At 44.3% G+C, this 14854-nt stretch overlaps 1 protein-coding gene across 1 annotated transcript in view; it reads right to left on the bottom strand.

Moving 5' to 3' along the window:
• The window catches only part of EDAR (ectodysplasin A receptor), a 36944-nt gene extending 27104 nt beyond the window's left edge, over positions 1–9840 (bottom strand). Inside the window, exons 1-4 of the mRNA XM_045835235.1 lie at positions 9759–9840; positions 8833–8955; positions 8405–8586; positions 516–601 (exon numbers count right to left, since the gene is read on the bottom strand). Of these exons, the coding sequence (XP_045691191.1) occupies positions 516–601; positions 8405–8586; positions 8833–8955; positions 9759–9809 (442 nt within the window). The 5' untranslated portion in view covers positions 9810–9840. The remainder of the gene's footprint in view (positions 1–515; positions 602–8404; positions 8587–8832; positions 8956–9758) is intronic.
• Positions 9841–14854: the final 5014 nt, after the last annotated feature.

Here is a 14854-nt window from a genome sequence, read left to right as displayed (position 1 = left end):
AGCCCAAGGTGAGATTCTAAACTTGTTAGACTCATTGTTGACATATGCTTCCTTGTATGTATTTCATTAATTGGGATCACTTCTTATACTTCTTCTGGCCTCATCTGGGAGGCCATCTATTAGCTTTAAAAATGTATGAGAACTAACAATTGTCTAGAGCTTTGTAGTACTTTGCAAAGTACCTTGGTGTCTGTAATCTCATTGTCTTATCCAAGAATTGCATGCTATGGTTAATTCAGATTTTAATACTCCCAAATGACAAATGAGAAAACTGAGGCTCATAGAGTTTATGAAACTTGTTCAAGGTCACCTGTCCAAGGTGAGTGACCAAAGTCTGTGACTCATGGTTCAGGGACAGCAGGCCTCCTTCACAGACTTGACGTCTGATTGCTTTATGCCTTTGCTGTACTTAATTTGCCTATTTGCCAGGACTGTTTTCTGTCTACCACATGGTATAATGCAAGACATCAACATTGAACAAATACTGTGCTTATAGAAGGATAAAGTGCACTCACATTCCTTGGTGTTCGGAGGTGCAAGGAGGCAGGAATAGCAGACCATGCCGTATATGTTCCTGGGTCTGTTTTCCAATATGTAGTAGCTATAGGAGGGAAAAACAAGAAGCAGGCAGGTGAGTTGGGTGTTACCACAAGCAAGTGCTGAGCACTTGGCATACCCATGACCAAAGCATGACCCAAGTTGGGCCAAGATAAACACCTGAGAATCAGGAGCCCTGCTGGGTCAGCAGCCCATTTTGATTAGTGGGGGGTTTTCAGCTTGTCCTAAAATATAATTTTTCTCCAATATTGAGTCATTTTGTGTATTTAAAAAATCTCCTTCCCTTTTTGATTCCTTTCACTGATGAATTTGTTTAGCATATATATGTAATCATCATTTTCATCAACACCATCCACTTGAAATATCTGCATACCCACCCTGTATATGCCCTGCTTAGCACTTATAATATCTTGCCAGCCAGGGACCCAGGCATCTTTGGAGGAAAATCACCCCCTTAGCAAAAGCCCATCTCAGAGCCTGTAGCTTGGTGGGTTTACAGGCAAATGTGTCTATGTCTGTGACACTGGGACCTCCCTATAGTGAATGGTGCTGGCCATCCAAACATGGCTACAGTAATGTCTATAGAGGTCACAGCAGAGAGCTTTAGAGATAGCCTAAAATACAACAAGGTGATAACTGAAATTTATTTGCTTTCTCCTCAGGAAGCACTGAACAAAAGACAACTATATACATTCATGCTGGGGTTGTATATACTTAAAGAAATGGACAAACCCTTCACAGTAAGACTCTAAAGTCTTTTACCCCCCACTGATGTTCTGTTATGTCTTTCAAGCTTCTTCATGTCAATATGCCAGCCCCATGACCATGCTGACTTTCAGAACACCCTACCCACAGAGCTCTGCCACCACTGGTTGAAGTTCTATGCAGGCTACACCACCTCTTGGACCTCCCCTCCAGGCCTTGCAACTTAGGCTCCTTGCCACCTGCAGGCTTTGGCACTTTTCTTGGTGTGTACTTGTTTTCCATAAACATATATTCAGCGATGATCATGGAGCCATCTATCTCATTGTTAGAAGTCAATTTTTAAATTTTTTTCTTTTTATTTATTTTTTTATTGTTGTTCAATACAGTTGTCTCCATTTTCTCTACACCACTCCCCCCAACCCCAGCCATCCCCACTTCTCACACTTGGCCTTACCCTGCATTGGTTTTGTCCATGTGTCTTTTGTACATGTTCCTGAAAAAATGAGCTGAATGTTCTCCCTTACCACAATTTCAAAAAATGAAAAATCCCTCTCTGCTGTTGAATTTTTTCCATGGTTGTTTTTTAATTTTTTTGTATTAGCTATGCACAACCCTGGCTGATGGCAGCAGTAAGTGGTAGCATGGTGGAGTGTTGGGGAGTCTTCAGACTCTAGCTACCATGAACTGGACCATCACCAGTAATATTATAAGCATGACTACCTGCTCTTCCTCAGAGCCTTTTATCCTCAGATTCTAGCATGTCTTATAAACATTAATTAAGCAATCTCAAAACATCTCTCAGAAGTCCCAACAGCCAGTTTCACAATTAAGCCTTCTGTAAAAAGCCTCTTTCAAGCACATATTCTGTCACCCTCCAGAAGCCATCTGTGTTCAGGAAGCAGGAAGCCACACCAGGGCAGCAGTGCTTCCACTCCCAGGAGGGGGCATATGTCTGCATGTGGCTTCATGAGGGTGACAGGCTCCAAGTCAGTCCTCCTGCATGTTTCTGACATCCAGACCCAGTGTGAACCCCAAGAAGGAATATATCTGCCAAGAAGGACTCCTCGTGGTTAGCTTGGCAAAAATTTATAACCATAGTTTAGCAGCCATTGTAGACAGAGGCCTCTCACTCTGCATTTCAGGGAAAAGCTGAAAATTGAACCTTTGGCTTCTTGCACTGTGCTCCTGCAGGTTGAGTCAACCCTTTCCATTCCAACCAGGAATGGAGATACTGATATTTTATTTTGACTTCTGGGCTGAAACCTGCCCCATCCAATTGAAAATATCCAGCTATTATTTCATTTGCATCTTTACTAACCAATTAGAGCTGCTCCATAACAAAAAATCAGAATACATGAAGCTGGCCAGTCAGCACAGTGTTATTTGGACTTCTCATTTGCATAAAAGTAGACCAACCAGGGACTATGATGGGGACTTTTTCTATAAAAACTGGCTTCCCCTTTAGCTTGATGGAGCACACCTTCAGTTTTCACTAGAGGCTGCTTCTCCTGGTTTTGCAAACTGTTTACCTGAGTAGAGTTTCTCCTTTTATCATACCCCAAGCTGAGGACTACTGTTGGCATTAGATTTGAGAGCAGAGACCTTTTGTTGACACTACTATTATTTGCTCCACTTCTTATATCCACCTCCAACTGCATTTTTCTCTCCCAGATTATGACTGTTCCTGACCTGGGAGTCCCTCAGGGCCAGCCTTGTTCATACCTGCATTACCAGTAGTACCTTGTGCTAGGTACTGAGGAGAGAAGGCTCTAGGCAAGTATTGACTAGAAAAGAAGTTAATGAAACCAAATTTTTCTACATGGAAGTTTAAAGTGTTGAGACTGACAGAAGATCCAGGGAATCTTGTACATTTTGTACATCTTTTTGCCCTTTTCAAAAAGCAGAACCACAGCCAAGTTTATCCTGGTTAACACCCTGGTGCTGAACTCCATTTTGGGTGAAGACCCACAGCTACCTGGGTGGGTGTAGAACATTTGGGCTTAGAACTCAGCACCCAATGGGTCCCTGGGGACACCACTGGGGGCTGTACCCTGGGATCAGTCAGCTAGCTCCCTTTTCTGGGCATGGAAGCACTTTCTTGGGCAGGCTGAGTTGGCATCTCTTTCTGATTCCCACAAGGCTCTGATGGCTGTATCTCCTGTCCTGACTGTGTCTGCACTAAGCTATGAAACATATTAAATAACTTAGTTGAAACACTAATATTGAACGGTCGTAATATTTTTAAAAATGTTGGCTCCTGGAGGCTGTTATGATACCATGAGTGTTAAATATGTCACATATTTCCTAGCATGTATTGCACAGAACATTTTTAAATGTTAAGTTTTTCTCCTTAGGGCTAACCTCAACTCCTCATGGTTTAGTTCACCCCCATAACTCTCATTCCCTGCTAGGCAGGAGTGGAAAGCAATTGTTTAGCTTCTTCTAGCAACTTGAAGCTGGTTGTTTATTTAGGAAGCTGTGCTCTACTAAAGAGTATCAGGTCCCTTTGTCTTGCTATAAACGTCATTTTCTACTCTTTGATCTCCATTTTGTCTTTTCCTTAGATCTTTTTTTCTTTCTGCTTTTCTTCCAGGGTTGATTAAGGTAAGTAACCTAAGACAAGACTCAGTTTAAATGTTGCCTCTGGAATCTTCTATGTTGCCTCTGGAATCTTCTATGTATGTAGATTTTCTTCAAAGATTCCTTTTTCTCAGGGCTCCTAAGTTTGTGTTGGATGCTGCCGAGCTCTTTGATGCTCCAACCGCCCACTACAGTGTCAGGATATAGAAGCTACCTCTGCATTCTCTGCCCCTGTACTCCAACCATCCTCAAATGCCTTGTCTTCAGGGAATGGACAGAGTGTAGCAGCCAGCCTTCAGGAGCTTCTCCAAAGGGTCACATGATGCTCTGAGGAAGGTTATAAAATTTCACCTCTTCTTTCATCCTCTTCCCATATTTTGTTCCCTGGTCCTCCCACATAAGCCTTTCTCAACAGGAAAGCCCCATATGCTGCTCATTGTTCAGCCAGTGTCTTGCCCATGTACTGCTACACAGCAGATATGGCAAAGAATAAGAAGAGAGTGCTTGCCAAACCACAAGGGTGGAGCTGGCCAAGGCAACCTGTGGTGTCAGCAAGACAAGTGGGAGGCAGTCTGCATCTGCAGTCTGGGGACCACAGGGATTTGGGAATAGAAATAACCTTTCATGGAGCTGATAGCACCAACTTGCCAAAACTCCTCATAATCCTTCTTTGTGACATACCATGAGAGCTTTATTTTGTTCTCAAAACCTAGGGTATGTAATAGGAAGTGGGAGGCCATTGAGACCCTACCATGATAAAGCATTGTGCTTATTAGAGCCAGTATGAGGAGGTTGGGGACTGGAGGTAAGGTAGAGGCCTTCTATTTCCATGGCCTTGAGTTTGGGAGTGATGTATTTGAAGTTACATCACAGCACAAGCCAAACTGTAAACTAACTATACATTTTCATGTCAATGGAGTAATGAGAGAGTGCACTGAGATGTGCGCTGAGATGTGTCTCCTGCACAATACCCCTCCGGGCCTCACCTTGTCCTGGGTGTTGAAGACATAATGTGAAAGAAGCAGATCATCATTCTCATGGAGCAGGGAGGGAGTTACTTAAGATTTCAGAGCTGGAAAGACCCTTTTGAGAGTACAGATGCCAGCTTTCCCACTAATTCTACTGATGGTTGTCCTTATGTTTTGAAGCCTTGTAGAGGCAGAGAGCTCATGACCATTCCATTGTTAAACTTCTTTCTGGTAAAAGTGTTGGGACCAAGCAAATTGTCTTCATTGCCACTGAGTAGCCTTTCCAGTAGCCAAGCTAGAACCTGTCTACAGGACAGGTCATTTATTGTGTTTGCCCCATGGCTTGTTCTTTCTGGCTAGAATGTCTCTGTGGGTCTAAATAAGAAGGAAACAGGCTGCTCCAAGTGCATATTCACTGCCCCTTTGAGATCATCTGGAATAAAACATGTCTGAGTCTCACAGACCATTGTGCATGCACACATGGGTCTGAAACGTGGTTGGGTCAAAGCCAGTAATGCTGATAGGCCAGGGTCCATCTTGCACCCTTTCTCTTCCTCCTCCATGGAGCTGCCTTATTGGGAGATCTTATTTGGACCAGTCTATCCCACACCATTAATGGGTAGGTGGCTTCCATATCTGACCTGAGCTTTGTACCTGTTTATCCACCTACGTGTTCGATACATTGGTCTGGATGTCACAACAACCTCAAAGTCCACACATGCCTCCACCATCTTTGCTCCACCTCCCCACCAAAATTCTTCCTTTTGTATTCTAGCAAATCACATCAATATTCACAAAGCTTGCCAAGGTAGACATCTGAGAATCCTCTTCACAATCTCTTTCCCCAAATCCCACATGCACCCTGTCTGCAACTTCAGTCTCTGCTATCTTCCAACAAGTTCTTGAATTTCTCCTCTCCCTCCAACTTCCAATGCTTCAACCTTGCCCTGGTCTTCACAACTTCCCATCTTATCCCTGTTACCCAAGCTCCTGTCTCTTCCTTAATCAACACTTTATCTTCACTGCTGCCAAGAGGGTCATTCTAAGGTACAGCCTGATTATGTACTATATAAGCTTAAATGTCTACGTAGTGACCTGCATCAGCATCAAGCTGAAGACTTGAGTCCTCAGCATCATTTTCTAGAGTCCTCTCCCTCACTAGTTTCTCCTCACCCAGCTGCATGTACCTTCCACCTTCCACTTGGCCACGGGGATTCATAGCTCCATGTCCTCAGACTCCTCCCACATTTGAGCTTTGGCTGGAGCATTTACACTTGGAGAGATCTGTTCCACTTCTTAGCCATCCCAGTGTTACCCTGAGAAGTCTTCTAAGATGCTTTTTAACCCCAGTCACAGAGTAATGGCCCTTTCTTGACTTCTAGAATATTGTGGGTGCCTACCACACTGTGGTCACTGATATTCTTGTATCTCTCATTCCACTGAAAAGAGAGGCACCAGGTCTTTCCTCTTGGTCTCACTAGTACCTACATGGTAGACTCTTAATTCAAAGGTTTACTAAAATAAATGCTGGAGCTGTTATGCTAGGTTGTGAATGTCAGGTCAGATTCTCACACTGACGGCTCCCAAAAATAAGTTGAGATTTTGTGAAAAGGGTTATTTTCTTTCCAAGCTGAGCATAGCAAGGGGAACATGCTTTTTCTCAGCATATCTATAGTCAATCTATGAAACTGCATTTTTTTCATGAATTAATATCTGTACCAATAAAAAAACAATCAAGATAAAGTTCCAGGAATTGTATAAGGTATCAGAGACTGATTTTAGCCATCTAAATTCAAGATCCTACTAAATTTCTCTCATTCAAGTTCAGTGTGCTTAGAGCAGTCCTTTGTACCAGGCAGATGTTTGTACCATTGGGTAAAGATGCATTGATTCTGCTTCTTCTTCTTGTGGAGCCCCTACAATAACCTCAACAACTAAGTTAAAGAGCACCAAGCTAGGAAACTTTTATTTACTCATATTTTCTAAGGGAATAATTTAATGTCCTCCTTGGTTATAGTACCTGTTTTTTTTCATATTGAAAAATAAGATTCTGCAATAAGGTTCCCCTACTTTCTTTATTCATTTGAAAAATATGCTTAAATCATACATTGTGTCAAGGAAATTGACATGGGGTTGTTCCTCAGATATTTGGATATGTAGGTCTGTAGCTCAGGAGGTGCTCTGAAATGAAGACAGAAAGCTAGGGAGATTGAAGGTGGGGGGCAAATCACCAGCAGAGAGATGGTGCTAGAAACCATGGGAATGGATGCTTCACAGTAACAAATTTGAACTAAGGTTAATTTCTGCGAGTTTAGAATATCTTCTTATTTTAGCCCTGGCTGGTGTGGCTCAGTGGATTGAGAGCCGGCCTGTGAACCAAAGGGTAGCATGTTCAATTCCCAATCAGGGCACATGCCTGGGTTGAGGCCCAGGTTGAGTCCCTAGTAGTGGGGGGCATGAGGGGCAACCACACATTGATTTTTCTCTCCCTTTCTCCTTCCATTCCCCTCTCTCTAAAAATAAATAAATAAAATATTAAAATAAAATAAAATATTTTCTTATTTTAAAGTTATTCGCTTTTAACCTATTCTTAAATTGGTGGGACTTTCTGCCTCTTTTGTTCTTCCTGTTTCTTATAGACTAATGCCTGCTGTTCTCATTTGCATATATTCTTATTTTCTTCCTCCTCTCAATTCAATATGGTGAGATGACAGGTACACAAGTAGGTTGTAAAGTACAGTGCCCTATTTGAAATGCTGCTGCTGCCATGACCAACACCATCACCTCCACCACGACTGCCTCCAATATCACTGCCTCCATCATCATCACCAGCACTACCCTCTACCACTTCTATCACACCTTGATCACCCTTTCACCTTCACCATGGCTTTTGGTTTCTGTGTAGCCCTTGCAGGCATTATGTTGTATGGTTACTAGAGGGAGGCAGCAGCAATGGCAGAAACTTGGTGTTTATTGGGTGTTTAGGTTGTACTTTCCTTATCTCAAGCAGAACTTGCTAATATGTCCTGCTTGTATAAGGGAAGATTTTATCTTTATGTCTTTCAGGCTAATTGCATTTGCATTTTGCTTTTTTGAGAAGATTTTTATACATAACAGTATTGTGATGGAATTATAGGTACCATATGACAAATATTACTATCAGTGGCTTTTACCCTTAGTTTTTCCCAGTACACTAAAAATTCTAAAAATAATACTTTTGTACATAATTTTCATTTTTTCTCCAAAGCATTCCCCATGTATTACCTCATTGTGTAGTCAACAAATTTGTTTGATTTAGGTAATCAGGAGATATTATTATGACTGATGTTTACTTAAAGGACATAGAAGCTGATGTTGGGTCAGCTGCCTGTTTGTGAAAGGTGGCAGAACTTACCATCCTTGATGCCAAGTTTCCTTATTCCAAGGATATGCCCTCCTCTCTACCAAGCTGCCCCTTGTAGAATGGGACAGCAGGTATGACACTACACTGCAGGCCTGAGTTACTCATGTTCCCAGGGGTCCTCACCAATTAGATACTAAGGGCTTTCTACAGAATGTGTCCAAGGGTGTGGTTTGGAGCACCATGTGCTTACCCAGGGAGACAAGGCCCACACTCAGCATCATTCTCCATGTCTCCTGGCATCAGCACAGTGGCCCGGAAGAAGCCTTCGCAGTCTTTGTGGCGCCTGCATATCTGGTAGCCTCCTTTGGAAAACTTCTCTGCTGGGCAAGGGATGCAGCCATAGTCCTCATCTTTGGTGCCATAGCCACAGGACTGGCCAAGGAAGAGGACAGAGGACACAGGTGAGTACAGTGGTTGTGCCTGCCATGACCAAACCTGCAGTCTTTGGGCATGTCAGACACATTGGGCACAGCAGCTGCACTGTGCACTGATTCAGCTTAGGGACCACATATAGAGCAACCCAAGGTAGGGTGACAACACCCTGTGAAGGAGAGAGAGCTCACCAGGCCTGGGCAGGCAAGGGGGACTGTAGTCTGTCGGCCAGGAGGGGGGCCTTACCAGGTATGGTTCCTCCCCAGGCCCACACTGGGGACACTCATGGCACAACCCTGTGGTCTGGTTGTAGTACTCATTCTCACCGCAGTTGGAGTATTCTGCTCTGGCAGAGCATATCAGAGATACCTGCCACAAGATAGGGGTGGTTTGTTTGACTTCCATACCTTCTTGAAGATACACATAGTTACTTGGGGTTAATGCCCAGACAGCCCCAAGGTTGGGTGAGGAGGGAGCCTGATGATGGGAGACCCACTCATTCAGCACTTATTTGGTACCTCAACTCCTGGAACTTTAACTAATAAACTGGGCAGGCAACCTTGCCTGCACAGTCTGGCCTCACTGCTGCCTCCCCTTTCTCCATCCATCCAGTCTTCAAGGCATGATCCAAACTATCTTCACCTAAGAAATCTTTGTTTCATTTTTTCCAAAGTCATGAATGAGGCAGCTCCTTCCTCCAACCTCTGGAACAGCAGGTCTCTCAGTCACATGGTACCTCTCTACCTGAGGAGGAGTCCTGTGGTGAAGGCCTGGGTCTTTCTAACCTGTTTGGCTCACAGGTGTGGCTCATCATACAGGCTTGGTTGTGTACATCACAATGCAAATAAGCATTTCAGGACATTTCTATCCATGAAATCCTTTAAAGGGAGCGACCAATCGGGGAAGTTTAATTTGAACACAGGAACTGTTCAGGGCATTGCAGGCATTATCTTTTTGCATCCTCAGAACTCAGTGAAGAAAATGCTATTATTGTTCTCATTTTATAGCCAGGCAAACTGAGGCTTAAGCCAAGGAGCCTGCCCCAGGCAGTGTGGCTGGTGATGGACACAGATTGAATGGGAGCTCCCACTGGAATCTCCATCAGGGCCACCATGGGTACTCTCTGGGCCAAGGGTACAGTGTGGGCAGTGCAGGTGCTGTGACCTACTTACCAAGAGGACAGAGAGCCAGGGCATCTGCTTGTAGTCTCCCACATGGGCCATTCTCTCCCACAGGTTCACCTTAAAGACACACTTCATCAGTAGCAGTATCCTTCAGGACCTGAGGCAGCTCCAGGGCTGACTGGCCAAGACCCTACTCCTGCTCTGGGTCTGGCTGCCTTCTTTGTATTCTCCTGGGTCTGAGGAAACTCTGAGGAAGAAGAGTGAGGAATGGATATGCTCTAAAAGAAAAGGCAGATTTAAACCCAGGCCCCTTGGACTGACTGGCCCCTTTCCCAGTATTACCCCATCCCTAGGAAAGAGCTCCAGAGAGGAGGGACCAGAGCACACTCAAGGCCACAGCCGAAGCTGGACAATGACTAATTGTTTCATCTGCTGGGAGAGTCTGAAGAACTCTGGCATGTGTGCTCTAGGCTAGTGTTGATCCCCTGGATCCAGGGGAGAACTGGAGATAGTGCCTTCTCCCTACCCTACTTCCTGTTCTCCTAGCTCCTCTGTAAGAGAAAGGGTCATCTGTCAAATTGATTGGGAGAATTTATCATTCCAACCACTGAACTTTACAGTTGAGACAACTGAAGCCAGAGATGTTAGTGACTTGCTTAAGGTCACACAGCTAACAGACAGAGGATGGCTACAGCTTAGACATTTAGATACTTTCCCCCAACCACTAAATTAATGCACTGCTTTGAAGGAGAAGGTGTTATTTTTCACCTTTCCACTTTCAGAATGGGAGACATGTTTCCAAGTCAAAGCAATTTTACCTTGGAGCCTGGCTATACAAAGAGAGATAAGGTGCTCATGTGAGTACATAAATTCCCCAGTGGCTAGGCACATGCTTGGTCGCTGTTATCTTGCTTTGACAGAGGGGATGAATTAGTGACAAAACAGCATGCTGAGTTATATGAGGAGCCTTCAGAATCAACCATGGACTCAGACCATGAGTCACCTGTGAATGCTCTTATTCTCAGTGAGCCACTGTTGTCCCTAAATATCACCCCAAAATGACTACAGAGGAACACAAAACAGGAAACTGATAAATGGGAAAGCCAGTCTTTTTGTTTGTTTAAGGAGAAAAAACCTGAACTTTATCTTTACAATACAATATCCTAAAGGCATTAGGGAGAAAAGCAGCCAAAAGATTATTTATTGGAAATTTATTTGAGAAAGAGGGAGGACTGTGCAAGTCAGGAGTTGGGGAAAGGGCAGTAGGAAAATCAGGGGCCTCTTAGGTGGGTGGCTGGGTGGGGCTGGTGTGAGAACAAGTAAACTCCTTGCATGGACATGGTAGATCTTCTTTTCTAATTCACCCTTTCCCCTAGGACTTAGCACCTTGCTCAGTAAGATTTGGCAGAGGGAGGAGAGAATACATATTTAGCAGAAGCAATGTACATAAATGTATAGCAAGAGGCCAGGAAGGGACAAATTTGAAGAGCTTCAAGTCCACCTGCCTCTTAGCTTCAGCCTCCCTTCCAGGGAGCATGTGGCTCTGGGTCCCCTCACCTCCAGTATGCCTGTGCACCCCCTCACTCCTGCCTCCTGCAGAAGCAACAAGCACCCATACTTCCTTAAGAAGAGATCTGGTAAAATCAAGCTTTAGCTATCCTGCTTACTTATTACAACTAACAAAAACCTAGTGGAACACTGTGCAGGGTCAAGACAGGAATGAATCACACAGATTGTCCATGTTTGTATTTGTAAAAGTTTCTGTATACACAGAAGCAGGTATGGAGTGACATCCACTGCATTTTCAACAAAGATTTTTTGGCAGTGATGAGATTGTGGGGGTGAAGAAGGATTGAGGGAAGTTTTGGGGAAAAATTCCCTTTTTGTATAGTTCCTATTATCAGAAAGATTTAGAAGAGTACGTATAAACTTTATGATCAGGAAAAAGGACAATAAAGACATTTTGTGGGGGAAGAAGTGCATCTCTGTTCAGAGCATGGGCAGGGGAAGGATGTCCCAGGGGGTCTGGATCTTTCCCAGGATCTTTCCCCTATTGGTGCCGTTACCTTGGACTATAGTCTCTCACCTAATAAGTAACATCAGGTGGCCTTTGAGAGGAGGTGAGGTTTCAAGAATGTTTTGAAGAGATACAAAATTTGCCCTTTAGCACTTTCCAGCATACTGTCTGGCAATTCAGCACTGCATTTAGGTTTTATCTATTTATTTATTTTTAGACAGAGGGGGAGGGAGAGAAAAAGAGTGAGAGAGAAATATCAATGTGTGGTTGCCTCCCGCATACCCCATACTGGGGACCTGGCCTGCAACCCAGGCATGTGTTCTGATTGAGAATCGACCCAGCAACCTTTGATTCATAGGCCAGCACTTGATCCCCTGAGCCACACCAGCTAGGACACCACATTTACTTTTGAAAGACACTAAATAGATGAAGGTGAGATTTGAGCACCCACCCACAGCATGGTGAAATCCTGCATGCTTTCCTTCTAGTAGTGAGCAAGCTGGGGTAGATAGAGTGAGAAGCTGAGGGAGGCCTCACATGCAGTCTTACTAGGTGGGTAGTGTAGGGTGCAAACAAAGGCCAAAAGGGAACTTAGAGTCCGTGTTCCCTTGCACTCTGAGGGAACTCACTGACAACCTGGCCTTTCCTTTAAGACAGTGTATAGCAGAGACAAGTTTCCACTGAGTCAGGCCAGAGGCTCTCCCAAGGCAAGCTGATGCTTGGAGGACTTCCAAAAACATCACATGGGGTTCTAACTTAATTGACTTCTAATTATAGCTGACTCTGGGACAGTTTCCCTATAAACATGGAGAAGGGCTGGCCGCAGCGTCAACTAGGAGCACTCATTGAAAGGTTTTTTTAAAGATGTTCCCAGACTAACAGAAGGAGACAGGAAAGAAAAACAAATAAATATGGAAGGCCAAACAAAATTTGTAGCTTGGATGCAATGCTATTATTACCAATTCTCCAAGATGGCAAGTCCATCAGAAAAGGAAGCTGAGGGCAGCTTTCTCTTTAGGATTTCATTCCTGAGGTCTGACAGGCCTTCAAAGAATACAGCTATTCCCCTGGAAGGAGTCCAGCAAGCTGATGGGTCATCCCCTTCTGGTTGTTTTGGGTTTGGAAATCCCCAAACCCTTATGCAGGGCAGGGCAGGCAGGGCAGGGCAGTGCAGGCTTGATGCCCACCAGTTGCAGAGATCAGAGTGGGAGGAGCTGAGCAGGTGCTGTGCATCCTGATATGAGTTCTGTACCCTCCCTAACTGTGAGGGTAAAGAGGAAATGGGTGTGGGGGGACCAAAAACTCTCTTCCTATAATCTAATACACAAGGCTACTGCTAACTGTGGAATTGACTGATTGGTTAATGGTCTAGTTCAGTGATCTGGAGCCAGCAGTACGGCCCACATATGAATCCAGCCACCACCTGTAAACACACTGCCATAGCACCTCTTATGGCCTCATGACTGTGGCTGCGGTCATGGCAACACAGAGAGACTATGGCTAAACTCTGACCACCCTGTCCTAGTTGACTGTTTCTCCTTCCTCACACTGACTCTTCTCTGCTTTGTGGCCATTCCTTTCTCAACACCATTTCCACTTAAAATAATAACACAACAATAAAAAAACAACAGCTTATGACTATTGGAACTCTGAGCCCTGCCTAGGCACTGCCCCAACTTGATTCTCACTACCAAATGTTAACTCTACATCAGGCTCAGTGGGGAGAATGGGCTTGAACATATGTCCCTTTTAGAGGGACATATGCCACTGGAATGACTCGTGTGTTTTGTTTCTATGCTATCCTTTGATTTCAGCCAGGGAATCCTGGACCTGCTGTTACTGTTAACTAAACAGGGAACAAAAGTGTATTGATTAAAAGCAAGAGCTGAATGAATCACATTTTGCTTGGGCAAGTTATGTTGCCTCTTGGTGGCTCAGTAAAATGAGCATAACAAGAATGCCCACCTCACATGAGAAAGGGAAACAGGAGGATTTTCCAACTAAAACCTGTCCTCTTCTCTGTTACCACCTTCTCAGTCCCAGTCTAGGCATTTCTGGCATGAGGTTTTCCTGTAACAACATCCTGTAATGGCAAGTCTTTGGCCAACCCCAGGCAGTCTGATCTCTGGATATTGGGCTGGGGATGGTGCTCTGGGAACAGCCATTGGTGTTGGGTTCTAAGTCCTCTGGTGCTGTCAGCAGTACTGTAGGTACCATGAAGATTTGCCTGAGCTAAGCACTGCCAAGGCCCTGTCCTCCCACCACCCCCTGTCCTCCACCCTCCACAGACCTTTCTAACTCTAGAACTGGGAAAGAAAAGCAAAACAGAGTTTTCTTCCAAATGTGTAAGGCTACTGCATTTCCTAACATGTAAAGCTTCTCTCACAAGCTTTGAGAAGTAACAATCAATCAGGAACAAGTTGGAAAAATACTCGGGTCTAAAATATGAAGTTGGGTATCCATCAAGAAATCTTGATTGGCCTCATGTCAACAGCACGGATAAGCATCTGACAAAACTCGTTCTGGGGTAAGGTGGGCAATGGGCACAAAAAAAGACTTGTGGTAGCTCACAGGGGGTGGCCATCAGCAGGCTTGTGGTTTGTTAACCTTAGAAGTCTGGAATTGGGATATAGTAACTGCAGTGTTTTGCTTATATTCATTAAAAAATATGAAGCATCTTCAGTCTAGCCCACTTCTGGGCTGGCATGGGGCTTGCAAGAAGGAGGCCCAGCTCCAAGTGATTGGGAACTGAGGGGAGCCAGATGATCACCTACAGTTTGGGGGCTGGATGTACAAGATACTCAGGTGTGTGGGACAGTGGGGTATGGGCCAGACTGGAGAGCTAAGCATAAGGCCAGACAAAGCTGAGAAATTGTAATGAGTCTTGTGCAGAAGCTGCGTGCTGGAGCAAAGAGGGGCAGGGATCAGCTCTCTACTGCAGTGAAAGAAGGGGACACACACAGAAGAAATAATGTTACAATGTGACCTAACACACATGTATTACCAAGGTAATTGAGATAAAAGTTAAATGAAACAACATTTATACTTACTGTATGAAATGTACTATGACCTATTCTGTCCTTTTATTTTTATTCCATTAAAAATGGTGGTAGTTGCAGCACACAAA

This window comes from Phyllostomus hastatus, unplaced genomic scaffold (genome assembly GCF_019186645.2).
Source record: "Phyllostomus hastatus isolate PE091 unplaced genomic scaffold, TTU_PhHast_1.1 phas_contig_2, whole genome shotgun sequence".
NCBI lineage: Eukaryota > Metazoa > Chordata > Mammalia > Chiroptera > Phyllostomidae > Phyllostomus > Phyllostomus hastatus.
This window is presented reverse-complemented; position numbering and strand designations above follow the sequence as displayed.